This window comes from Labrus mixtus, chromosome 4 (genome assembly GCF_963584025.1).
Source record: "Labrus mixtus chromosome 4, fLabMix1.1, whole genome shotgun sequence".
Taxonomy (NCBI): Eukaryota; Metazoa; Chordata; class Actinopteri; order Labriformes; family Labridae; genus Labrus; species Labrus mixtus.
This window is the reverse complement of record NC_083615.1, coordinates 5,458,511-5,484,352: the sequence shown is the minus strand read 5'-3', so window position 1 is coordinate 5,484,352 and position 25,842 is coordinate 5,458,511. Positions and strand designations below refer to the sequence as shown.

Below are 25,842 nucleotides of genomic sequence, written 5' to 3'. Positions count from 1 at the left end.
GCACAGGTTCAACCGAAAGGTGAACTACAAAAACACTTGAGACAAAAGGCCTCTGATATAAAATGGATTTATTTGCAAGAGGTAACTGGGAAACAATATTTGTATTTATTGGTTGGTATCACCATAATCAAATCTTTTCTTTTGTTGTCTGTTTTTCTTACAAAACTGTTAATATTTCTTTAGGTGTGGAAACATGAGGGCTGAAAGATAATTTTCATACCACTGGGTATTGCTAACAGCAAATGTTTATTTGTTGATATACCTTATAAGAGTATGTGCATGTATAAGTGTATACAGTATAAGTATATAGTCATATTTTTGTCTGTGAAGGTGTTGCATGCCTGCCATATGAGCTTTAAAAGTGTACTGTACAAACATTGTAAAAATACATACAAATATTCACAGAATAAGCACTACATTACTATATTCCTGCTAATAGAAATGGTTATAGACAGGATTACAGTATAAATGCAAAACACTTTAAAGTTGTCTCCTACCTCTAAGTCATGGTTTCAGGACTGTTGAAGCGTTTGTGTTTTTAGCTTGAGATACAACTTCTTTTGTTTGTATTTTAAAGGATTACACTGTTCCACATTGAGAAGTATGCAGGGTTGCATGTACAAAATGTACAGCACATCTCAGTGAGGTGAATTAACAACAAAGTACAAAATACTTTCCCATGTTCATATAAAGAGCATGTCACTCTCTCTTATACTACTACAAAAATAGTGTTTGAATGCTGCAGGCAGAGGTCATTCACATACATTACATCATAAATCTTAAACAGCAATGCATATAACAGAGTGATATACAGTCACGTTCCACAATCACTGGAACAGCAAGGACAGATTGTCTTTTAAATTACAGAAGAGCAACAACTGTTTACTCTACAGAAGTATCGCCAAACCTGAAGGTACAACACTTTCCACTGCATATGATCTTTTTTATTACTTCAACTAAAACCAAGAAACATTAAAATTTGGACCAAGGAGAACTCACTGTGCTGTACTTGCGTAACTTTTAAGTGTAACAGTAAAATGAGATTACTCATCTCTTGCCTCAAATCATTGTAATCTTAACAGATGTAGTGCTTTTGTGTTATTATATGTTGTCACACAGCCATAGGGAAAAATGTATTTACATGTCTGAGGTGAGTTTGGGCTCCTCATGTGACAACAAGCTAAGATAAGGAGTGTATCGCTTCTAGATTAATGACGCAATGCATTTTAGTGCAGCTCTTCCAGAACCCCTATTGTATGTTACGGAGCCTAAGATTGTTTGCCTGCTACTGGCAAAAACGGTGTGATTCTGCATCATATGTGGAATTATTATAAATGAATTCTTCATCAATTCTTTCCCCTGTCATGTTCTCAATAACAATACATTTGGGTTTCAGCCATGCTTGAGGCATAACTCAAGAGATTGCAGTTCCAGTCTGCTGGTTGATCGGATGTACCTCTTTGATCTGGACTGAAATATTGCAACCGCTAGAAGATCTGATCTCTTAAAATGTCAGATTCGGAGCATGTTAGCATGCTCATGTTAGTTACAAGTTTAAAGCAATGCTGGACCAAAGTAACGCCTCACAGAGATGCCAGTAGAACTCTTAGACCTGTTCATTAAAGAAGTTAGTGAGAACATGAGCTATTTCAAACATTCAGCACATTGAGCCTATAGTCAGAATAAGTATATTTGTTTTTTTTTTCAGGGTGTTCCACAACAAAATGTTGTATATAAAAATGGATTGCAGTGCAAAAAGTCAGCTGGAAACGCCTGACATTAGAGTTTTTGAAAAGAAATGACAAAATAAATCCTGTTTTGGTTTTGGAAGCACAGAGACAGCCATGCTTCAGAAGATACCTTGCTGTCATCTCCACTCGTTACCGTTTTTTGACTTTTAACAAAGTTATATTTTCTGTGCTCTTATACCTGATTTGAAGCGGTTACATTTTTACAATGCTACATTGGTTGCAGAGAAAACGCAGTAATCGACAAAACTCAAGCAAAGAGAGCGATGGCTGGCAGCACAGGTGCTCAGAAAGTGCAAAGTTGACACAGTATGAGATGATGCAAAATAATGTCATTGGTCACTGAGAAGACACAGATGTGTTCATCAAAAGAGACCTCTGTTATTATGCTTGAAATACCCCAAAAGGAAAAAGAAACCTTAAAGCAGGGGGGCTTCATCGCAATCGTTAAAAAAAAAAAAAAAAATCAAAATGTACACTGAAAAGGTTTTTGTGTTGTCAAACAACCTTAGACATCTACTGTACAGAAGAGTAAATATTAAACATGTACAACTATACAAAAGTTGATTTGCAATTGAACTCGTGTAATATCAACAGAGGAAAGTAATGTGGATGACCGGCTTGAACATCAGTTGGGCACTTTGGGCTCAATTCTGAGTGAGCATTCGTACATGCTTTCTTCATCCAGAACCGAGCTCATATCCAGTAGATACTGGGCTACCTGAAACGTGAACAGAAGAGAAAATTTGAAGGTTGAATAAATCGTAATGTTCTTCAAACTATGCAGAGTTTTCATTTTAACCAGTGGATTTCCCAGTGACCCTTTTTAAGAAATGGAATAACTAGTGGCCACTCATTGACAGCAGTAGTATATTGTCTGAAGGTTATAACCAAGTTAATTAAAGAGACAACATCAGGGTATACAGTAGAGCATTAGGGCAGTAGCTACAATATTAACCAGAGCTAATACAGCCGCGGTTACTGACGGGCAGCTGCGTAACAGCTTACACACTGGGGAACCTTTTTCTATATCCTTAAAGAATTCAGCTTACAAATGTACCTTTTGCCTTATTATTGTGTTCCTAATAATGGGTAAAAGATAAATACAGTTCCTGGTCTGCATCTCAGTCGGACAGGGCCTTTCTGTGTAGGGTTTGCATGTTCTCCCCTCAGGGTATCCCAGCTTCCTCCCATGGTCCAAAAACATTCTTGTAAGGTTTACTGGTGACTCTGAATTGCGTATGTCAGTTTCTAAATGTTTGCCCTGTGAATGACTGGCGACCACTCCAGGGTGTACCCCGCCTCTCGCCCGATTACTGCTGGGACTGGCTCCAGCCCCTTGTGATACTTGAATGGGACGAGCAGTATAGATAAACTACACAGGACTATCCCATTTATTAAATACTTTAATGTTTGTAGTTAAAGAATTAATAATGTGTGCACACAAACGTGTCACCCCTGCATATAGTATACCGCAGCTAGGCCACCACTGTCAGAAAGGTCTGGACACGCCCCTCGATGGAGCAAGTGCCTCCGCTTGGGATGCAATGTCACTTGTCGAATAGGAAAAAGGTTGCACACCCGTCACCTACAGTCCTAATATCCATTTACCTTTGGTTGCATTTCGATCTTGTATGCTGTTTGCTGAAACTGCCTGATCTCTCTGATGATGTGAGAAATCTAATAAAAACATGAGGACAGAACATTTTTTTACTCTTGACTGTAAAATCACACATTAGCTGAAAGCATCTCTCTCGTGTCAGGACGTCAAAACTCTCACCATTCTCATCTTGGAGAAGTTGACCAAGTTGTCCTCGGTGTAGTTTGGCGTTCCCTCCTCGATGAAAGCCAGGTCGGTGAGGTACATCCCCAGGTAGGGCACGCAGGGAGGATCGCAACTGATTGGGGAGGGGAAAAAAAATATCATCTACTTGTAGTGCATTATTTTTTTTTATTGATCAACTCCAAAAAAACTATGTCCTCGAAGTAAACTCACTTCTTCAAAGCCTCTCTCAGGTTTTTGAACCTCCCCTCAGATGAGACCAGTTTCTGTAGCTTGTCAATCAATCCTTTTGTCTAGACAAAAAAAAAACACAGTTACTGATAATACCAAGCACACGATTTAAAACAAAAAAAACATGGGGAGAAACACACCTGCTTGGAAACTTTGAGCCAGGTCTTCTTGAGGCGGAAGACAGAGCTGCGGTTCAGGGAGGAGGTGATCTCGAGCACAGCATTGTAGTTGTGCAGACAGCGACAGATGTCAGCGACAGCCACCCATTTCTCTATGACCACCACACGAGTGACCACGTCCTCACAGCGCAGGATCTCTGTGGCGATCAGGTTGCTTACCTTGCAAAGGGAAGACGAGACAGATCGAACTCAGAGTCATGCTTTAATTCATCAAAAGAACACTTTGTTGTGTCTTGTTGCCTGGAACGTACGTCGTTGAAGTGCTTTGTTGTTCTCATGATGTACGGCGTCTTCTCATTTTTGTCATTCTTCATCCAACCTTGTCCAAAGAATTCTCTGTAATGTGAACACGTTAATGAGATGATTGAGTGGACACTGAATGAATCCATGTGTTGTTCTTATGTGCAGCTCAGATGAGGCAGGCACTCACTCGTATGGGATGACCTTGAACACCAGGTGGTCCAGCAGAGTGAGCTGCTCTGCGATCTCCAATGCAGAGTGGCTCTCAAAGGGATCGGTCCTCCCCTCTCCCATCTGGAAGATACAGAAGCAACCAAAAATGATGAAGACTGCACCCAGGAACTAGTCAAAAGCAGCAGGTAGGTGAAAACAGAACATGGGTACGTCTTTGAATGTGATTTTGGAAAATAGCAAAACAATGTTTAGATTTAGAAAACCGGTCCGGGAATGAATATCAATGAATGAGAGGCGACAATTTGAAACTGCCTGTATGTCAGGTGTTCTGTAAAAATGACAATGGGTTAATGATGTTATTGTATAATATATCCCAGAGAGGAATATTCAAGACGTCTAGTTCTGCATGTCTTCTAGCTTAACATCAATTCTTGATGCATTAGATCAGTCAAGCATCAGAAAGTGGCTTCTGTAGTGAGAATATTTTCTGTACTTTTAGTCTTCTTTGATAGTTTATCAGGTCTTCAAAATTTTGGATTATTGGATGGAAATAATGCATTAGTACTAGAGATGCACCGGTTGGTAAAATCAGGGCTGATGACCATACAGATTTTTTAAAATATCAAATAATCTGATTGCCGATTCTGATACCGATGTTTGTTTCATGACTCCTTAGTCTGTAAGAATCCTACAAAGTCACCGATTGCTTTCATGTTTGTCAATGAAAACAAGTCAGAGTTTGTTCAACAGGTGACTTCATCTGCCCTGTAGTGACCAATTTTAACAAACCCAATATTGTTTGGAAAAGTCACTTGAGGGATGAATGTGGAAGCTTTCAGACGCGTGCTTAGCTCGCAAGAAATTTCAATCCATTTATTTTAAACACTTCTTATCAAATAAAGGAAAATATGATGAACCACTGTCTATAAATAAAACAAACAAATCCGCGTTGGATGCGTTTAACTCCGACAGGCTGACACGGTAAAAAAAACTCTTTGCCTCCATTCAATCACCTGTCCCACCTCACCTGGAGCCTATCTTTAACCACAGCATCCACCCAGGCTACACATAGTGCCCAGTGGATGGCCAACACACACAACCATAAGGAAAATAGCATGACACAAAACAAACACATTATTTGTGCTCTTCTCTGAATGATTATTTTTTTGTCTGCTAGATGTCTGCATTGAATTAATTTGGCACAACAAATAAACATCAGCTACTGATATCGGTGCATCCCTAACTAGTACATGTCAAATTGTGATCAGAGGAATCAGGTTTTCTTGGAGCAATCAATTAATTAATAAAGAAGATAATCATCAGCATCACATCACTCGTACAAATGAAGAGCTCATAAATGCAGATATCTTCCTCCTGTTTTATACCTGATCCACACTCCACTTTGATATTCACAAATATAAACGTCACTCACCAGTTGTGTCACATCTTCAAGGGTTATCTGATTGTCGCTGTGATCTTCCTGAGTTAGAGTCCTGACAGACAGTGAAGAGGAAAGCTCTGTAGTTTGTACAGTATATTGTGTCTTAAAGAAACAGGAGCTTACACAAAACATTGAGATTCCTTTATAAAATAGTACCTGATGATGTTTGCTGCAGCTTTCCTCTCCTGGGTCAATAGCTCGGGATCGTGCATGACTTCATCCAGGAAGGCAATAACTTTTGTCTTTAGCTCGTTGTTTTTTTCAAAGTCCTGGAGCGAAACAGACGGCACACAAGCAAGTGACTTTAGTACAACTGTAAAATTACTGTTGTTTAATCGGCCTTACTAAAATTACATCTTAATCTAAAAAGCATATTTTTGCTTAAAAAAAAATAGTTTATTAAAATCATTTTTAATGACAAGTTCTGGTGGGGTTTTTTTTAGCTGTAAAAAAAGCTTTCGCATAGCACATGTAACCAAAGACAGCCCATTTATGGCACAATGATATTTGAAAGTCTTCCTGTTTTTTATAGTCAATAATATACAATTTGTATGAAGCAACTTCTTTTTAGAGACAAGAAGCTTCATTGTTTGTTTTTTTTTCACCTTAAACTGATTGGATGATGTAAATCAGAATATTTTCTCTAGTTACACACGTATGTGTTATGTGGATCTGTAATTTTTCTGGGACATTTTTACCGGAGAGTGCTTTGACACCCAGTGCCTCAGGACGTTAAGGACTCTGTTGGTTGCTGCTCGTCTGATCACAAACTCTTTGTCTCCATTTCTCTGATCTGTTGGGAAGCCTGCAAAGAAAATCTAGAATAAGTCTATGCATTACACTTAATGTGAAAGATATAGCATTGGAATCAAAGAATAAGTGATATGAACGTGAGAGATGTGTGTGTACCAGTGCTGGCGAGGGACATCCGCCGGTATTTTTCCTTGGTTGGTGTGCCCTCATTGGCTCCGGCTGTAGCAATGGCAAAGGCGGAGGCAGCAGACAGGGCACTGCGGTTGTTATCCAGCTCTCGACATGAGGACATCACCATGCCATTGTTGTAGGAAAACAGGGAGAACTCTACGAGGAAGCATGATTCAAGAGAAAATAACCATCTGGAAAGTCGCAAGAGATTGTTTTTTTTATGGTAAATTAAATGAGTCTTCATTTTTAGGAGGGAAATAAAAAACAAAGAGCATTTTAATTCTATGTAACTCACAGTAAAATATCAAATATTACTAATATAACTGAGTCTGTATATACATGCACTGCAAAATGCCCTACTTGTTGTTGCACAATCCTCCACTAGGGGGCACTACAGGCCAACATGACTTTCCCTCCAGACTTTCCTTTCCAAGAGGCTTTGATATTCAAGATGGTTGCAGCTAAATATAGCAACCAAATATCAGCATAACAGAGGAATCAACAGATTCTCTGCAGTCTGCTATGTTTAAATCCTGGAACTGTAGACGGATCATGAGCAGCTAAGAATCCTACACCGCGAGCAGAGAGACCGTCTCTCTCTGCCGCACATTTTTCAGTTAATTCTCCACCACGCACAATGAATGTGTGTGTTTTGTCCCAAGATTTAGAAGGCACGGATAATCTTGGCTCAACTGAAACAGCCTCATTGTTGGGGGCGGAAAAGGAAAACACGCTCTTGATGCAGTTGCTATGACACAAGTTTCCCTGACGCCTACTAAAGCCAAGCGTTGGATTTCCTCACATGATTCTAACCATTTCTGAAACGCATATTATATCAGTTTCTCTTCACAGTTTTTATGTTTTTGTCTTGTTTTGCACAGCGAGCACTTTTCAACCTATCCTACTCTTAGTTTGCGGTTAAACAAACAGAACGTTAAAAAACCTTTTTCCCCAAAACCTAAGGGTATTATCAGCCTAGTGCAGACTCATTGGACACAGGTAGCACCTCACATAGCAGTATCAAGGGGTAAAAATGTCAATGCACATTATGAGGACACGATGTACCTGAGGAGTTTTTGCATTTGACGTTCTTTGGGGTGGTTGGTGACTTGATGGGAGAGGCCTCTGCATCGCCATCATCACTCTGATTGTGGTCGTTGTCACTTTCTTCTCGTACAGAGAGATCTACATCACAAACAAAATGACACAGGTCATCGAAAAGGATCGCTGCAGAAAATCAGAATTTGAACAATCCCTGATGACCGGCTCCTGCTGACCTACCTTGTTTGCCCCCTGAGGTCTCCTCCATCTTGTCCTTCTTGTCCTCTCCCTCATCAGGTATCTTGCTGCCGACCGGGCTGGACACATACAGTTTGTTGATGTCCAAGGTGGTCTTGCTGAAGGGGGACACGGATGAGTACATGCTTGCATAGCCGTTTGAGGAGCAGCTGAGGGCAGCAAGGTCAAGAGCTTTGCCCCCAGTGATGATGGGGATGTTGAGGGAGAGCTTTCGCCGGCGGTTTGGGGATGAATTCTTGGCCATAGCGAGCGGGGGAGGGGAGGAGAACTTCCTGCTGGCCCTGGGGGAGCTGGGAGGCTCTCCATAAAGGAGTTTGCTGTTCTGACTGCTTGCAAAGAATAACTCCAGGGACCTGCAACAAGGGGAAGATGTATGCATTTGATTTTTTTAGAACACAGGAATTGTGTTTCTTTGATATTTGGTAAGTAAAGTCTATGTTTCAAGAGCTTTGCTAATTACATAACTCCTCCTGAATAATTAATGCGAAACAAGTCAGCCGAGCATCCAAAAGTCTGTATGCAGCTGCTTCTGTCGTTTCAGAGCAGAACACAAGCTGCAGTGTTGCAGAAAACCTCTCCCACTCCCTGCCACCCTCCTGGCGACCTCACGGGTTCCCATAAATAGCACAGCGAGTGATAGTGCGCATGGCCACTGCTGACACAAGCAGCCGAGTGTAGGTGTCTCTCGGTGACATGACAAGCGCCACGGGAGAGCATGCTGCAGGGCGTGGGCACGGGGAGCTCCCCGTGATCTCAACCCCACAGTGGGGTCCCTCGCTCTAGGCCTGTGGAACGTCGAGTTAGCCCCGCTGCAACACTCCGTCAATATTTCACACTATGGATCTTTGCAGATAAGGAGAGGGTGAGCGAGAAAGAGCGAGAAAAAGAGAGAGAGAGAGAGAAAGAGGGAGGGAGGGAGGGAAGGGTACTTCAGCAGCGAGGTTGGTTGCCATAGAGCAACAGAGCCCAGTTTAGACACTCCCAGGCAGGCAGGAGAGACTGGACCCAATTACTGCCTTTGACCACAGAAAATATACAAAAACACACATAGAAACATGACACGTAATTACAAGCACAGGCCCATGTCCATACTCGCACAGTCCATGACTCTGAAGTATCACAGAGCCTTCCTCTATTATCTACTGCTTCTCTGTGTTGACATTAACCAAACACGATTAAAAATCAAACTCCAAATGCACAAGCAGCAACTCAAATCAGACGGAAACAAAACTGTTAAACTTTGACTATCTATATATTTGTCTTTCTATCACTCTCTACTTTGATCAGTCTGTCTTTCCAGCAGCCTATTCCCAAGTTATCGTTGTACTCCCGTACGTGCATCCTGCGTCTGTTTCTTGCATGAGCAGCTTCACAGCCTGCATGTTTGAACTGAGATTCCTTGGGTGAAAATACCCACAATAAACTCATCGTTCACGTCTGCTAAAAGAGAAAGAAACTAGGTGCATTGTAACATGAAGATTGTTCAATGTTGTGAGAAGATGAGTTGCGAGGAACAGACAAAATGTAAAGAGTGCATATACATTTTAACACAGTATTTATTTATCTGCTGTCCTTCATGTCTCCTGGATTCAAAATCAATGCAAAAAGCACTGTTTTTCTTTTTCAAGTCCAAGCTAGCAGAGAACTAGCTGATAAGTAGCTTGAGCTTCATTTGACTGCATCAAAATGTTATAGACTATAAACACTACTTGTAGTAGGCCTGTTTATTGTAAATCCTCATTTTGCAAAATCCCCCCCAAAAAATTATTCATTTAGCAATTCTAGAAGAAACCCTTTTTAAAGTCAAAACCTGCTCGTTCTGTTGGCCCTGAACATGCTTTGCACTGGTAAGAGGACAACAATGCTTCACATCTCATCTTTATGCCCACTGATGACAAATGTATCAAATAAGATGTGTTTGTCTATCAAAGCTGTTGTCTACCTTCAAAATCTGTGTAAAAGTGTCATGTGACTCACCGGGCAGGAATGGCACTGATGGGCTTCTTGTAGATGGTGATGAGTTTGTCGAGAACCACATCGGCGGTGGTGAACACACGATAGGAGTGCAGGAAGGTGTTGAGGAAGTCGATGGAGAGGAAGCGGAGGTCAGTCAGCCTCTCCAGCAGGCGCTCCACACTGGCGTAGCGGATCTGCAGCACCTTGCAGGAGTTCATCATCTTACTGAAGCGGATGTCCACATCGTCACAGTACAAAGTCGAATCTGACCTGCGCAGAAAAAACAAACAAACACACAAACATAAAAAGAATTGCCAGAACACAAATGAGGCTGCAAAGACTTGATTATATAAATACAAACAAGGCTTACTTGATCATCTGTGGCACTGTGACTTTGGAGTTGTCCTCAAAGGCGTTCATCATCAGCCCATTGCAGCGGATGTTGTCTATGCACTGTAGTACAGATGCAGTAGAAGTAAACAGGGAGGAAAAAAATAAATGTTAGTGAGTTCTGTTACGTGCAGGCTCGCTACAGACATCCTCAGCTTTTTTTCGCTGACTGCTGGAAATGGTGATGCTTGTTGACGTGCCTGGCTGATGTCACTGGTCCATGCAGACTTCTCTTGCCTCGAGGAGGCAACGAGGATGACTGTGAATGACTGGCTGTCCTTTGGCTCCACCACAATTTTGAAGTCCAGGTGCTCCATGTCCTGGCCGCTCTTGTCTGATTTGGCTTTGAGTCAAACACAAAGAGATGATCGCAATTGAATTTTTTTTTAATTTGAGTGTGTGTTAATCTCTAGTGACACTACATGCTTTTGGTTTTTCTAAATATGAATTATAAGATATAAAATCAATCCTGGCACAATCTGGGTGTCACACATTATATACAACATCACACACTGAAAATATGATGCATTTTTCTTTCTGAAAGCATCTATATGAATAAAACACTCACACTCATCATCTGTTCCCTCGGGGTCCTCCAGCAGAGTGCAGTCTATGAGAGAGACGACTCCATTCTGCAGACAACATACAACTGACAGTAAATTCTTCACACAAGCCTCATTTCACCCAACTTGCTGTTCAATTTCATCGTTCAGAGTCCATCCCTTGAATGCGACTAAGAATTTACTAAAACATGTATTTGAAATATATATCAGAAGGGAATTACAAATGTAAAAATAGGCTGAGCAGCTTCTCTGCTTTCTGTGAATAAACTCTGCTGGAGTAGATATTAAATAACACCAAACATTTTAATACTTTTTAAAAGTATTTTTTATTTAATGTTCTTTAATCACTCAAGGTCAAGAGGGCAATACATAATTGCAAGTTGTCATTTTCCTCTGCTCTAAACTTATTGCAAAAATACAGTGATTGTATGATCAAAAAGACTAATATTATACATTTCTCCACACATGTCTTGTATGACCTCTTTACTAAAACTTAAAGCCATGACGAGAAGCCAGCTAAGAATTTGTCACTGACATTATCATTTGTGTTTTTGGCTCATTTTCGTTTAATAATACGGCTCTGATGTGGCTGTAGGAGTTCACAATAAGACACAAACCAGTTAGGTTAAAATTAGAAACAGCACTGACCGGGTTAAAAGCATGCATCGATTTCTGTGGATCCCATGTGCCTGTGAGTGTAATTTGCATCTGGTGCAGCCGACAGTGAAACTAACTTTCTTTCCAGAGAGTTAATACTAAACCTAAATGTTTCTAATAACTAAAGCTGAAATAATGTCAGACACTAAGAAGTATCTGAAAGAGGACATGATATTGTTTTAATCGTATGGATCGTAATTCAACCATGGTTTTTAAAATTGTTATATAACAAATGACAATAGGCTTCCTTAATGAGACCACAGAAAAATGATCATTGTTTAGCTGTTTATCATCTCAAAATGTCTTCGTTTGATTCTTTCTCAGAGTTTCAATTTTGGAGCAATATGCAGAAGAAGAGATTTAAATTTAAAGAAAGCTATCATTTAATCACAAACCTGCCAACAAACACAGTTAGAGACCAGCTGGTGAATGTAGCAGGGCACTTAGAACAAAGATTGAGGATATTTGAGTTATATTTATTAAAAATGTATTTGTCCATTTTGTGTTTACAGCTTGTTTTTAATGCATGTAAGTTGCAAAAATAGTTTTTGTTTATGTAAGCGCTTAAGTTGAAGTTTTTGCCCTTCCCTTCTACCTCAGACATTATTCCCGCCTTATAATGTTTAGTAATTAAGAGTAATAATACACCAGCCCTCCATTGCATACAAATCAGACATGTACAGTGAGCCTGTGCAGAATTCTTTAATAATAATTTAAGCATATGGAGTTCCAGTGATAATTGCCACTATTTATTGATTAAACCCACAAGAACGCTCATCTTGTATTGTTCATCTCCTTGCAGTTTATCTGTTCAATTTAAACAGAGGTAGATATTTTCCAGTTCGAACCAGTGTATGCCCACCTTGGTGAGGTGAAGCTTTCCCCCTGAACCTCGGGTACAGATGATTAAGTGCTTGGAGAAGAGAAAGCACTGCCTCTCCCCTTCCTTCTTCAGGGACAGAGAGCCCAGGCGCCCACGGGTGATCTTGCCCTTCTCGCTCATTGGCACCTGGATGAGAGACCCTGTGTATAGTGGAAATAAAAGGAGGACAAAGAAACAGAGGGAGGGAAATATATGTAAGCGGAAACAAGTCAAGGACGGGAGATTATTTTAAAATATCGTGCAAGAAGAGTTTTGCCTTTCTCTGCATGAAAATACAGTCACATTGGATACTTTCATTTAAACAATCTAGTATTTCTGTTTTCCCTGTCCTTGTCCATAGGAGCCTTTTGGGGACATATTACATCTTAAAGTCCCGGATTAATCATATGTTTGACTCTTAACAGCATAATTAGAAATGGACACTAAAGACTCTCCTCACAAGTAGAACACGTTGATGCCCAAAACTGAGTTATTCCCATCCAGTGCAGGGTTGGAGATGTGAGATGAGTCTGTCAGACAAGTAAGGAGGGACATCAAATCTCTCTCTCTCTCTTTGCCATGATTCTGCTCCTCTGTGGAACTGGAGGTTTCTTCAATTGGACCTGAGACTCTAACTTGAAAGCAGGACATACCTTGTCTCACGAAAGTCTGGCTGGTGTCCAGGAGGATTTCGCATCCCTCTACAATCATGCGCTCTATTGCCAGGTTCTTCCTTATGTTTTCAGTCTCACTCACTTCGTCATGCATGATTCTGGGGAAAAGGGACATTAAATCACTCTTAGTTGATGTGTAAAGGACTGAATATGTTCCTGTATGGATTTAGAGACAAAGTACAATAACACAATAAGTATTTTTTAATGTTAATGTAAAGATTTTGATTTGATCTTTCAGACTACTTACAGTTGCTTTTTTTTTTAAATACGTTTAGTTTTGCACCTCCATGCACACAGTCCACAGGGCATAAGCAATTTAATCAATCTCCTCTTTATGTTTTTATGCGTTAAAAAGAATAAACTAGCTGCTCTGCACACATTTCTTTTCTTCAAATATATTGGCAGATGAATAATATCATAATGTAGTCATACTGGTAACTTTTTTTTATTCCTAAATTGATGTTAATGTTCATAAATTCAGGAAATATCCCGCAGCTTTGAAAATGTTAATATTGGTGTCAGTTTTAGCCCCTTGTCTTATCTCTTTACTGCCCTGTCAGGGATGCACGATTCACTCAACTCATGATACGATACGATTCACGATACTGGGCTCACTTTACGATTCTCTCACGATTTATTTTACAAAATGAGACTGTAGACAAATTATGACTGAAAGAGATTCTTTTAGGGGCTGCAAAACCCACTTTTCAGTGTGGTTTGGCTTTTTAAGTTTTTTTGTCTCAACAAGAAAAGATGATTGGAGCTTCTCATTGTGGTGTCGGGTTAAATGCTGCATCATGCTGGTTGTGCTATTAGTGTAGTTCCCTGTCTTCTTGCTATATTTGCACACAGTTTTTGTCTTGTCTGTTATCTTCTCACCTCTTTTTGTCTCGGGGAAGCCAAAATGCTTCCACACCTCCGATTTAAAAGACAGTAGTGCGACCTCAATTTTAAAATCTTGCTCTACAGCTGCTGACACTCACCATATTATTGCGATTAATTTTTCAGAGTACCGATGTGAATCTTACCACCTTTGAATCGATTTATCACGATTTTTATGATTAATCTTTACATCCCTATGTCTTGTACATGCATGTGAAGTATTCTTTGAATCAACATCTCATGCTGATTCCGTTTAAACGGCTACTACTCACTGTGAAACTTTGGATCATTTTAACAAAATACTCTTTTAGCTGATGACACTCTGTTTTACCTCTGTAGTGGATATGGAGGCCTCCTTATTTAATTGAGACTTTTCTAATCAGTTAAAATTCCCTGTTTTACATTGTTGGATGGAGAACATGACTTAATTGTGTGTTTCCCAGCTTCTAAAACGAACCCTCTTGTTTGTGATGTTTAAGGTTGTGCAGAGTAATGTCAGCTGAGATGCGAGTCTTTATATATATTTATATTCCATGGAAGTACCTGGAAAGCTCCTCCAGCTTAGATTTGGCATAGTCCAGACTATTTCTCTCGATATGTTCATGGGGTGTGTGGGCCAACAGTTCGTGCAGTGTAAGAATGTAGCGGGGAATCTACAGAGAAAAAAGAAGAGAAGAAGAAAGAAGAAGAGAAGGAACAAGGGGTCACATATAACAACTAACATGCATGCATAAACACAAATATGTACACAAAGGAATATACCTGTTCATTTAAACTAATGAGTAGAGTATCAATGGAGAGCACAATCTGCACTCATCAGCATGATGTATCATCAACACAACATTGCATGCCTACCTGTAGGTCCCAACAGAGTGGACCATCAGCAAACTGCTTGCATTGCTAGAAAGGAGCCATTATTAAAACCTGAGCTCCAAAAACAACCGCTTTTTATAGACATGAAAAACACTACAGGGATATTTTGAGCAATAGCAGACAAATGGACGCTTTTTTCTTTCCTTGATTAGTGCTGCTGAAATATGAAACATCACTCAAAGAGACAATGTGTGCTCAAAAGGGGGAGCAGGTTCTCTGACTGAACCACAATGGTCATAAAAAGAGGCCTAAGCTTATTTATGATAACATACTCAGTGGAAATAAAACAAAAAAAGACTTTTGATGTTTTATTTTGGGCAGCACAAAACCTCACTGGCGTCACCATTTGTCACCTTTTACAAACTCAGACTTGGATACAGACCAACTACAACAGAGCCACTCAAGGTTATGCAATTTTTTAAACCAAATTTGCAACTAAGGAAAAAAAAAAAGCCAATGATATGACTTTAAGGCTATGACTAAAACCTGAAAATTATCATTGTGTCAGGAATTAGTACAATTACAATTGTACATTGGATGTAAACAGCTAAAGAAACATCTCTGTTGATTTAACAGTGCCAGTGGGTTACTGACAAAAACTGACAAAAAAAAGTTTCAATTTTAAAGGGATGTTTCAAAATATCTTTGGAAGAGACATTGACTTCTAAAGCTAGTGACCAAATAAAGAGAAAGGACAAGACATTATCAACAATCAAAGATATTTTAAGTGGTTGAAAAGCTTGTCTATACCTTCTTGAGATTGTAGATTCCAGTTAGAATTTTAGATTTTCGTTTAGGGGGCCTTCAATTTTTCTGAATTTTGGTCACATATAAGAAACATCAAGCGTTGGAAGTCAAGTAAACAAAGCAACCACTACTTTACAGACAGCTACAACTGGGTTTCATTGGCATAGCTATAGCCAACTAGCATTAAGATGCTGAATTATATGCCCCAAAGGTAACATTTTTATGTGAGGAGAACAACTTGGCCCAGTGTTGCTGCAAGAGCTCAGAATTAACGACATAATCTGGCTGCGGGCTACAGCCTCTGAAGCAAACAAATTGGTCTGCCTTTATTTCTTGTGTATATCAGCGAGCTGAATGAGCAAACCTGGAACATGGGGTAGGTGAGGAAGGTCTCCAGAGTCCTCTCCTCGCAGTCAGGCTTGGCCTCGTACTGCTTCAGCAGCTTGTCAAAGTCTCGGTTTTGTTTGCAGTGAGCCAGGATCTGCAGGCTGTACTGGTGGTTCCTCACAAACTCCTGGTAGATATTCAGCATGGGCAGCAGGATGTCGAACAAGTCGGCTAAAACGAGATTAAAACCAAGATACTGTAACAATGACACAAACAACAAGGGTGCCATGAAAATGAACTCAAAATATAAAAGAGGTCGTCTTACCCAGGACTAATGTCGGCCAGCTTGCTATTCTGGCTTTAAGACCCTGGTAAAATATCTGATGTAGGAACATGATAGTTTCACTGAAAGAAAATAAAGAATAGAAAATATCAGCAATATTTCTTGTGCTTATCATTCATTCATCGTATCATACGGATGTAACGACTGTCAGAGTCGACAGAGACATTTTTGCAAAAATAATTCTGATGTGGCATGTTCTGCAGTTCCAATCCTGTAAGTATTACACAATCTGGATGGAGGTTCTCTACAAGTAAAAATTATACAAGCTTTTGAGTCATATCATGCAATTTGGTCGGCAACTTTGCAAATAAAGTTGCCGACCAGCTGGTCAGCACTAGAATTACAAGTCCATTACTGCAAATTCATCTTAATCAGTTGCTACATACAGAAGTGTGAGACTGACAGACCAACAAATCATATCAAATATCAAAACATCTTTTAATTCTTAATCTGTAATTCTCTCAACACACATCTGTCTTGACAGGCGACAGAATTCAAAGACACATGAATTCAGCCTTAGCTAAATAAATTTTTTTAAACAACTTTTATAAGAAAAGACTAAATATGAGTCATGCTTTGTTTACATCCATTATTCTAGCGAGCCCTTCTTTATTTGTCCAAACATTTTTTCTTTCCTTGGCCCATTGCTGCATTCAAGTAAATGGCAAATGGACTTGAGCTTGTATAGCGCTTTTCTAGTCTTCTGACTACTCAAAGTGCTTTTTACACCGCATGTCACACCTACACATTCACACACTGATGGCAGTGGTTGCTGTAGTGAGACCATCAGAAGTAACTAATCCCATTCACATCACACTCATACGCCGATGAAGCAGCAGGAGTAAGTCGAGGTTAAGTGTCTTGCCCAAGGACACATCGGACATGTTGCTGCAGGAGCTGGGGATTGAACCCTTGACCTTACGGTCGAGAGACGACGACTCTACCAACTGAGTCACAGCTGCATGGCATATAAACCAATCAAGGTAACACCCACAATAACACTACTCCATCATGCTACTAATTCTAAAACACACACACACATGCTCCCTTTAAGATGAATACATTGGTTAAGGCAATGTATGGAAGTGTTCTGTGAGTAGTATCCAACCTGTTGAGGAATATGCTGCTGACATCATCGTGGGTGATGGGTGGTTTCTTGGAGCTGGCTGCCATGCGTAGTGGCCTCAGGAAGTTGTTCACCAGTATATGAAGCTGCTGCACATACTCGGCCTCAGAGTCCAACATGCTGAATACCACCTGGTTCCTCTTCCTCATGCTCTCTGCGTGTGGCGAGCGGATGTAATCCTGGATAATTGTCTTCCACTTCCTCCGGCAGATCCAGCCTCGCAGGAAGCTCTGGACCTGGGATTTAAAAAAAAAAAAAACTCTCATCAGTTTCTCTTCCGAAGAATACACTCTGAAAATATACTTACAAACGTTTATCATTTCTTTTTACTTTTTTGATTTTCTTAATTTCAGAGTCGTCATCGGTCGGGGCAGCTGCAGGACTTGCGTGGATCTTCTCGTTGTCTTTGAGTAGGCCACCAATCTGCCGGGAAGCATCCAGAAAAACAAGAGCAATCATTGCACACTTCCACGCTTGTCTCCTTCTCACTTACTGCACCAGTATGTAAACAAAGTGAATGAGTAAACAGGACAGAACCTGTCAGCACTGTCAACACTGAGACATTAGCCTGACTAAACTGACTGTGCTCACTTGGCTGCTATCTCTGCATCAATATGTATTTATATTGGTCATTTAAATGCAATATGTAGCAGACAGGCAACAAGGTAAACAGCCAATAATAGACTGGAGCTGCCCTGAACTGTTTGAAGCTAAGTGTCTCCATTTACTCCGTAGACGGCCAGAGAGTTAATCGTTATTGCATTTATAGCTGCGTTCATGCATATTCAGCGCATAATTTGATTTCAAGCATCACACTTGCACATTAAAGTAAAATGGCTATTTGATCTTGAGAATACAATCCTGTTGAGGCATTGTTTCTCAGAAGACGCACCAAGTGGAAAGTGAAAGTGGTCAGGATGAATGCATCTCTCTCTGTGTGACAGAGCAGTGCTTTCATTTCCATTCCATTACTTACATATAGAACAAGCATAACAATAATAAGGACACAGAAAATAATAGGTACTATGCAAGAATCCAGTGATTCTTGGTTATTGTGGTACAAAAGTAATCTCTGCCCAGAAATCCGGCTGATTAAGCGCTGAGTCAGGGTTAATATATTTATTCGTATTTATTGTATATATGAAATGTATTCTTAGATATTTTTATCCACTGACAGCTCCTTTGTGCAGAAGTTGTACACTTTACACATTTTCTTTTACCCAATAATAATAATAATAATACAAAAGAGTTTATTTTCCTCTACTGAGTCCCTAAAAAAAAAGAAAGCTTATCTTTTAATTCCTCAAAAACAAATTGGCCTTTGTTTAGAGCGGTAGGTCCTATCCAGGCCCAGATTAAAATGACGTTGACTTAAAAAGTTTGTGGAAAAATAAACGAGAAAGCTAATAAATATGAAAGCCTCTCGGTCAGTTTACATGAACTTTAAGAAAGGTCCCTGACGACTTCAGTTACACATTTTTCTTCTCTGCTGTGCAGTCCACTCAGGATTCAATCAGATCATGCAGAAACTAAGACCGGTGGAACATTCGTGAAGCCTTGTTCTGATCTGTACATATCTGGAGAATATTATTCAAAAGTTATTGACGATGAACCTTTCTGTCTGAAGGTTAAACTTAAAAAACAAAAACCTATCTCTCTTTGTGTTTTTGGTCTAAAGTCTACAATTGGGAACATGGAAAACATGCTGCTTGTCCTTAAATCGGAGATCCTGACATCTCTCTTAAGTGTGAATCCAGCTGATTGTAGAGCAGTGAGATTAAGTCTGAGTGAGGTTTGAGTCTGAGAAGAACAGGTGTGAGATGTGTGGCTAATTGACAAGAGATGGGCGAGAGAGTGTATGCCTGCAAATATTTAGACTCCGCTGGTATCTGTTCAGAGCGCGTTATCATGGTCATATCGGAATAATGTATTCATACTTGTTTACATCTCTACTCCTCGGTGTATAGGCATCACAGGGAATATTACCTCTGACTTAAGCCTTTCAATCTCTATTTCCCCATCTTCTATCTGTTGTCGAAGTTGCTTAGCAACTGTTTTCTCCGTCTCCACAATCTGAAGCAGATGAAGATACTTCTGCATGAGGGTCTCATGCTCGGTGGCCAAGTTTCTGAAACTGTAACATATGCACACACACAAACACACACACACACACACACACACAAACATAGTTGTGTAGCTTTAGTAATGAGAATGACAACAGTACATGTAGTTTCAACCAATATCAAAGCAATCTGGTTTCTCTTGTGAAAAAAGCATTTATCTGTCGTTTCTTATATTTTAACAACACTTGTGAAAGTGTGGCAACATCCCCAACAGACTGACGGATTACTTACCCTCTAACGACTATTCTAACTTTGATTGGCCATGTCTGCATATTTCACTGATGTGTGCCTTTACCTGGCATGTGATATTGCAGCCACCCATTCATCGCATTCCTTTACGTCTTCGGTGCGTAACTCCAGCGCCTTTTGGTTTTCCTGGGTGAAGCTGACAGTGAAATAGTACTGAAACAAATTGGGGAGGTTGGGGGGGGGGGTTGAGGGAAGTTCTAATTAGAAACAACAAGACTGTAATTAACCTGACAAAGACAGGACCATTCATTATTACATAGCCTCTGGATCAATCTGTTGTATCGTGTCTTAACTGAGGCTTCTGCTTGTGCCTTTGTGTTTTTCCTCTACCTCGCTGCTGCAGACATCAAGCAGGTGATTTAAAACCACACAGGGCCTGGGGAAGCCACATCGTCCTCGCCCACTACTGCACTTGATGGAGCACACTGAGGGAAGCCTCCCCCAGTTCCTGGGATGTCTCTGGTTCCCAGAAGGTAAATGCCATAAGACATAGCTGCAGCTGGAGCCAATTACATAACTGCAACTATGATACCCGTCTCTTTTCAACTGAATCTTTATTATTACTATTATTATTTTTTATTATCATTACTATTTACAACTCTTCATGGATTAAGCATTGACCATTAATTGGATCACATTTCCTGTTTCCCTGTTGTAAAATATAATTGATTTTGTGTTCCCCCTTAAAAAGTCCCATTTTACTTAAATTGTAAATTCAGAATACGTATCTTGTTATTTGAACCACATTCTGAATACAAAACCATTACTCACTCACTGGTGGAAATATTTTGATAAATGTAATAAGCCAATATTATGTTTATATAAAATATGTTTGTGGGTTTGCAAAGAAAGTAAATATGTTGGAACTCAAGAGAAAGTGTCCAAATACCCGTTAAAACATTATATAAGAATAAAAATAATACCCTCATAGGTACGCACATGCACAAACCACATTGTCAAAGGCAATACAAGCTGCTTTTACTTAATTTTTGTATTGTTATGAGGCATTTGTGAGAGCTAAATTTAGCATTTGTTTCCAGTTAAAACAAAAGAAAGATCAGAATCTACCAGAAGAGAAATGTCATCTTTTCTGTTGTCTGGCCATGTTCAGGGACACAAGACTCTAATCTTTGGCCTGCAGATGTTCAACAGGCGCCTATCAACCTGAGACTGATCATTATTCATGGCTGACTGCTCTTCTATCTTCACATTCATTAGGTATTCATCCTACCGTCAAAGAAAATCTATTTCTGGCAGAGAGGTATGCATGATGTTGTAGTTTTCCCTCATGATCTCTGGGAGAGTTCCGTGAGTGTCTGAGCTTTTTTTTTTTTTTTAAACCTTTATTTAACCAGGAAGTACCATTGAAACAAACGTTTTAAAAACAGTTTAAATACACAAGTGGCCTTTCATTAAAAACAACCACACAGCTCTGTCAACACCACCTTCTTAAGATGCTCTTACATTTGATATCAGCGTGTCGAATTGTATCTCTTTTTGAAGATTACTCCATGCACATGGTGTATTATAAGAAAAGGCAGATTTTCTAAAATCTGTCAGCATTCTAGGTACTTTGAAGAGCAATCAACCTGAGAGATAATCTGAACGTTTTCTCAGTATCTCTTCAGATAAAAATACAACAGGACTTTTGTCTACAAATTGTGAATGATGTCGAACCCAACAAAACATTAAAAAATACAGCGGTGATTGAGATGCCTGATACACTGAATCAAGACTCCATAAAGTGAAAAGGGTGCATGCACATTCACTTCATTTTTATTTGTATAGGGACATGTATGGAATCAACTGATGCCACACATTTAAATAGCCTAAACTAATTTGTAATGCCAGTCCCCATGAGCCTTTAAAATACATAAAATTCAACAACAGATACACAAAAACAGAACCAAACAAGCACAGGACACAAACAATGAAACTATCATGAACAAACACAATATAAAACAGGAAGAACAAGATCATACATGACCGCAAGACTGAGTCCTCTATAAAGAAAAATCAGTTTCAGTCTGGTTCCAGTTCGAGCTCTTCAGGTAAAGCATTCCACATATCGATCCCCTGAACAGAAAAAGGCTGTTTGTCCGAGTGAAGATTTACGAAAGGGCATCTTACAGTCTCCATTAGATGTGTTATAGAGCCTGACTATCTACATGGAACCACGAGGAACCTGATGATTTAAAGATTTACGGATGAGTTTAAGCGTTGAAAATGTAATAAAATTAAACTTAACATATTTAACTTTTTTTTTTTTTTAACATGACAATGATCATCGGCTTCCTGTCTAAGATTTAAACTGCTCTATTGTAAATCATCATCAAGAGGCTTGATGGTTGTAGGTGCTGCTTGTGAATCAATCACAGACAGAAATGTAGCTGCCACAAGCTTTTTCTTGGCATCGAGAGCAAAGCCGGACTTATTTCTAAAATAGCTCAGGACATGGTAAGCACACTGTCTGCTTCCTGCTTTATATTCATGGCTGGCTCGCCTTTAAAATCATCACAGACCTTAACAGTAATTCCACATTGATACAGTACAGATGAAACATAAACACACACGAGTACTTGCTCTTTAATCGGTGAAACACACTTGTTCTGTCACACTTGTTCCTGCAGAAACGAGTGACTGCTAAATAAATATTAGTGAATTTTAATTAACTGTAACATGATTAGAGTATTGCACATGTTGTATGTAATTAGTGCCCAATGAAAAGCAGGTCTGCTTTGTTGCAGCAGTACTGTAAAAGGACTTTCCTGAATCATATAATGAGATCTATTCAGTGATATATTCCCAGGAGAACTGCTGTAATCATGATACATGCATTCACTTTTAACCAGATTTTAACCAGGAGCTTTAGCTTTATCAGCCATGTTTAAAAATGTTTTTTATCATATATTATTAGCCTGATCTTTTGATTTACTAATAACTCCAATGTCAATTGAAGCATGTCTTGCTTTGGTAGCTTCCTGTTTCATTGGTTGAAGGGCTGTTTCCCCCCCCCCCCCCCCCCAGTGTGAGCCAGTATTGTTTTCTATAAACGGACTCTGACCCCTCCGAGATGCTGCGACAAAAAGAATTTAACCCAGAAAGCGCTCGCATTAACAGAAGAGGTGCAACAAAGTACTTTTTCTCCTCTCTGTTACCGCTTCTCTTTTAACTGCATCATTCTTAAGGATGCGAATAAGGGTTGCCATGGAAACCACAGGCTCAAACGCATAATCATTTTCACACTAAGTGCATTTGGAGATAAATATAATGTAGGGATTATGGTGGATTGGGAAAACATTGCCACAGAAACATGAATACAGGTGGGGATGGGAGATAGAGGATATATGTGTCCTTGTTAAGGGTGTTTGTTTACATTTGGATGTTTCAGTAGACCATCATATCACTCACATCAGTTGTTCATACTTTGTGCAGACCTCAGTGTTTTCACTCTCTACAAATGTGATTCAGGAAAACAAAGAGAAACACAAATCTTTCCTGTAGTTTGTCAGGAATCCATTCAAAGATGGCAGAGATCTGTTTTCATGCTATTCTCAGCATGCTCCTATATGTGTATCAGGAAAAAAGCACCATGCAAAGGAAACAGCATTGCTGACAGAAGAGAAACATTTTTTTTTAGATTCTTTGAGGGAGGGTTTTTTTTTGTGTGCTTTTAAAGCAACTGTGTGGGCAAAAACATTAGCCAGTATGTTGCATTATGCCTTGTCAGCACAAAGGCAGCTGTTCACAGGAAGAGCCTGGACCCACTTTGGATTGAAGCCCTACCTACAGAGTCAGGCACTGAGCCTGGAGAGAGGAGAGGAGGGCTGATGGCAGTGAGGTATTATGTCCCTCTACTGTTTATCATAACATCCAAAATAACAAACGCATCCACCTTTGTCCTTCTCATTCCCACGTTTTGCTTGTTTAAGAAACAGTAAGTAAGATCTTTTATAAGGAATAAATACATCTTGTGCAGATTTAAATGTACAAATCCTTCCACGAGTACTTTGTATCTGTGTGTAGTAGTGTGTGATGGAGTATCCTTAACAAAGGTGACTAATTCAAAAGAAAAATCAATTCGGCTGAATCGTATTGTTCTATTCATCTGGCTCAGAGCTGACTGATCACTGGCACCCTGCTGTTTCTCGAGCTTAAGCCGTCATACTATCATTGAGCCACAAGATGGAAACCCTGAGGCAACAACTTTTTTTTGTCATGTTTTATGGGAAGCAGCATTAGGTATATCACTCACCGCCCTAAAACGTCAATAAAAAAATCATTGAAAAAGCTAACCGAAAGTCAAAAGCAAAAAAAAAAAACAATAACTCACAAGACTGTTAATGCGTCCCCGTGATATAAACCAGAAACTATTAACATTCCATGCGCAACTAATCTCATCAAAAAACAGAGAGAAAGAAAGAAAGGGATCAAGCACGGGTTTGCTGCAACCCGCATGAAAACACTGCAAGGCTCATTACCAGGGCTGCTGTAATACCATGAGGTGTTAATATTGTTACCTCATCATTAATGCCATGCATGGATTACATAACTTGCAATACAGCAATCTGGAACCTCGTGCTATTCTGCTTCTGCTGGATTTGAGGTCATCATGCGATTGGATACAATGAGAATATATGCGCAACAAAAGGCTTTACTCTGGACTGAAATAGAGTTAAATTGTGCAATTCAGCGCCCCCCCGTCAATATTTGAACATGAAGCCTGAAAAACAATAAAGCGTTGAGTGAGAGAGAGAGCGCGCGCGCGCGCGCGCGCGCGCGCGTGTGTGTGTGTGTGTGTGTGTGTGTGTGTGTGCTCCATACCTGCTTTTCCAAACACTCCTTGGCTGACAGTGAAGGTTTGGGTGAAGGCGCCCTGTCGCATATGCATCCTTCCAACAGGTATAATCCCGCGGGCCGAGAGCTGGACTCGTTCTCAAAATAAAAGAGCATATTCTGTAACAAAGCGAACCACTTTGTGTGCCATTTTGTGTTGTCTGAGCTCTTTTTGCTTAAGCATCCTCGTCTTGTACCATCCTTTTTTGCCAAAAGCCCCAGGTAGGTGACATGACCATCATTAAGTCGTATTCCCTTCTGCATTTTGATGAGGAGACTTCAGCTGCGCAAGGTGGATCGCTTGTTACATCCTTTTTTTTTTTTTTTTTTTTGCAGTCGCTCCTGAGAAATATCAAAGCAAGAAAGACGAGATGTTCTGAATGCGGACCACTGGCTGCAGGCTCGTCCACTCTGTCCGACGCATTCACCGTGTTGGCATTTAGGTAAAAAGAGAGCAACAAAACGAGCAGCACAAGTCCAGCATCCTAAAATCTTTTGTCATACTCACTCTGTCGTACGCTTTTAGGGTCCACATCATTCGATCGTGCGTAAAAAAAAAAAACCCAACAAGAGTTAAGAAAGGAGGCAATAAAAAAAAGGAAACACTCTAAACAATGCAAAAAAAAAAAGAGAGGGGACGTTGTTTGGTGCTTGCCCCTTTCTCACATGAAATCTCCAGAAACCAGCAGGCTCGGTGCTGAGCTAGGCAGTGCTGGGTGAAGTCACATGACGCATGCTTGTGAAAGCAGATTTCAGGACCTTGGACAGAGACGTTTCTACAAGATGCCGCATAAGTTGAGTTTCCTCTCCAATCCTCCTGTAGTGGTGAGAAGAAGTGACGCAAGGAGAGAAGTGAATGAGCGACGTCCACGAGAGCATGACAGAAAATAACACTTCTATAGAAATCGGCGATTAAGCAAGCTGGTCAATAAATGTTTATTACTCCATTATATTCTTTTGGGAAGTATCTGCTCATGCTTTTTGTTCTTCCAAATTGTCACTTACCATTTAAAGGGTTGAATTGTGCAGGTGGCTCCAGTCTTGCTATAAAACCATTATGCACCTTTTTCATGGCAACGCAAGTCATCAAACGCATATATTTTTCTTAGGACCACTTCCTAGCAATTTAAGAGCTTCCTACTAGACATTCACCCACCATGAACTCAGATAAATGTAGAGTTGTTGTTTTTTCAGACACTGTTATGAAATGTATGA

The 25,842-nt window shown here is 39.9% G+C and overlaps 2 protein-coding genes across 2 annotated transcripts in view; both read right to left on the bottom strand.

Moving 5' to 3' along the window:
* Positions 1 to 51: 51 nt before the first annotated feature.
* On the bottom strand, positions 52 to 25,457 carry rasgrf1 (Ras protein specific guanine nucleotide releasing factor 1). The gene is made up of 27 exons (XM_061035325.1): positions 24,616 to 25,457; positions 19,838 to 19,944; positions 19,406 to 19,553; positions 17,750 to 17,842; positions 17,402 to 17,655; positions 16,276 to 16,355; positions 15,988 to 16,181; positions 14,547 to 14,656; positions 13,101 to 13,219; positions 12,448 to 12,608; positions 10,934 to 10,997; positions 10,566 to 10,708; positions 10,346 to 10,428; positions 9,997 to 10,245; positions 8,002 to 8,372; positions 7,786 to 7,905; positions 6,706 to 6,876; positions 6,495 to 6,601; positions 5,953 to 6,065; positions 5,788 to 5,848; positions 4,372 to 4,475; positions 4,193 to 4,277; positions 3,903 to 4,100; positions 3,745 to 3,824; positions 3,529 to 3,646; positions 3,360 to 3,428; positions 52 to 2,469 (listed from the first exon to the last, which is right to left on the bottom strand). The coding sequence occupies exons 1-27, from the start codon at positions 24,889 to 24,891 to the stop codon at positions 2,377 to 2,379; spliced, it is 3,771 nt and encodes a 1,256-aa protein (XP_060891308.1). The 5' UTR covers positions 24,892 to 25,457; the 3' UTR covers positions 52 to 2,376.
* The window catches only part of LOC132972469 (endosome/lysosome-associated apoptosis and autophagy regulator family member 2-like), a 52,576-nt gene continuing 34,249 nt past the window's right edge, over positions 7,516 to 25,842 (bottom strand). Inside the window, exon 23 of the transcript XR_009672914.1 lies at positions 7,516 to 7,528. The gene's annotated coding sequence lies outside the window, so the exon portion shown is untranslated. The remainder of the gene's footprint in view (positions 7,529 to 25,842) is intronic.

Coding starts and splice junctions, on each gene's coding strand:
- rasgrf1 (XM_061035325.1), bottom strand. CDS start 24,891: ATGCAGAAGGGAATACGACTTAATGATGGTCATGTCACCTACCTGGGG. Junction 4,101..4,192: donor CAACAAAGCACTTCAACGAC/GTACGTTCCAGG, acceptor TCCCTTTGCAAG/GTAAGCAACCTGATCGCCAC. Junction 3,429..3,528: donor ACTTCTCCAAGATGAGAATG/GTGAGAGTTTTG, acceptor TGTTTTTATTAG/ATTTCTCACATCATCAGAGA.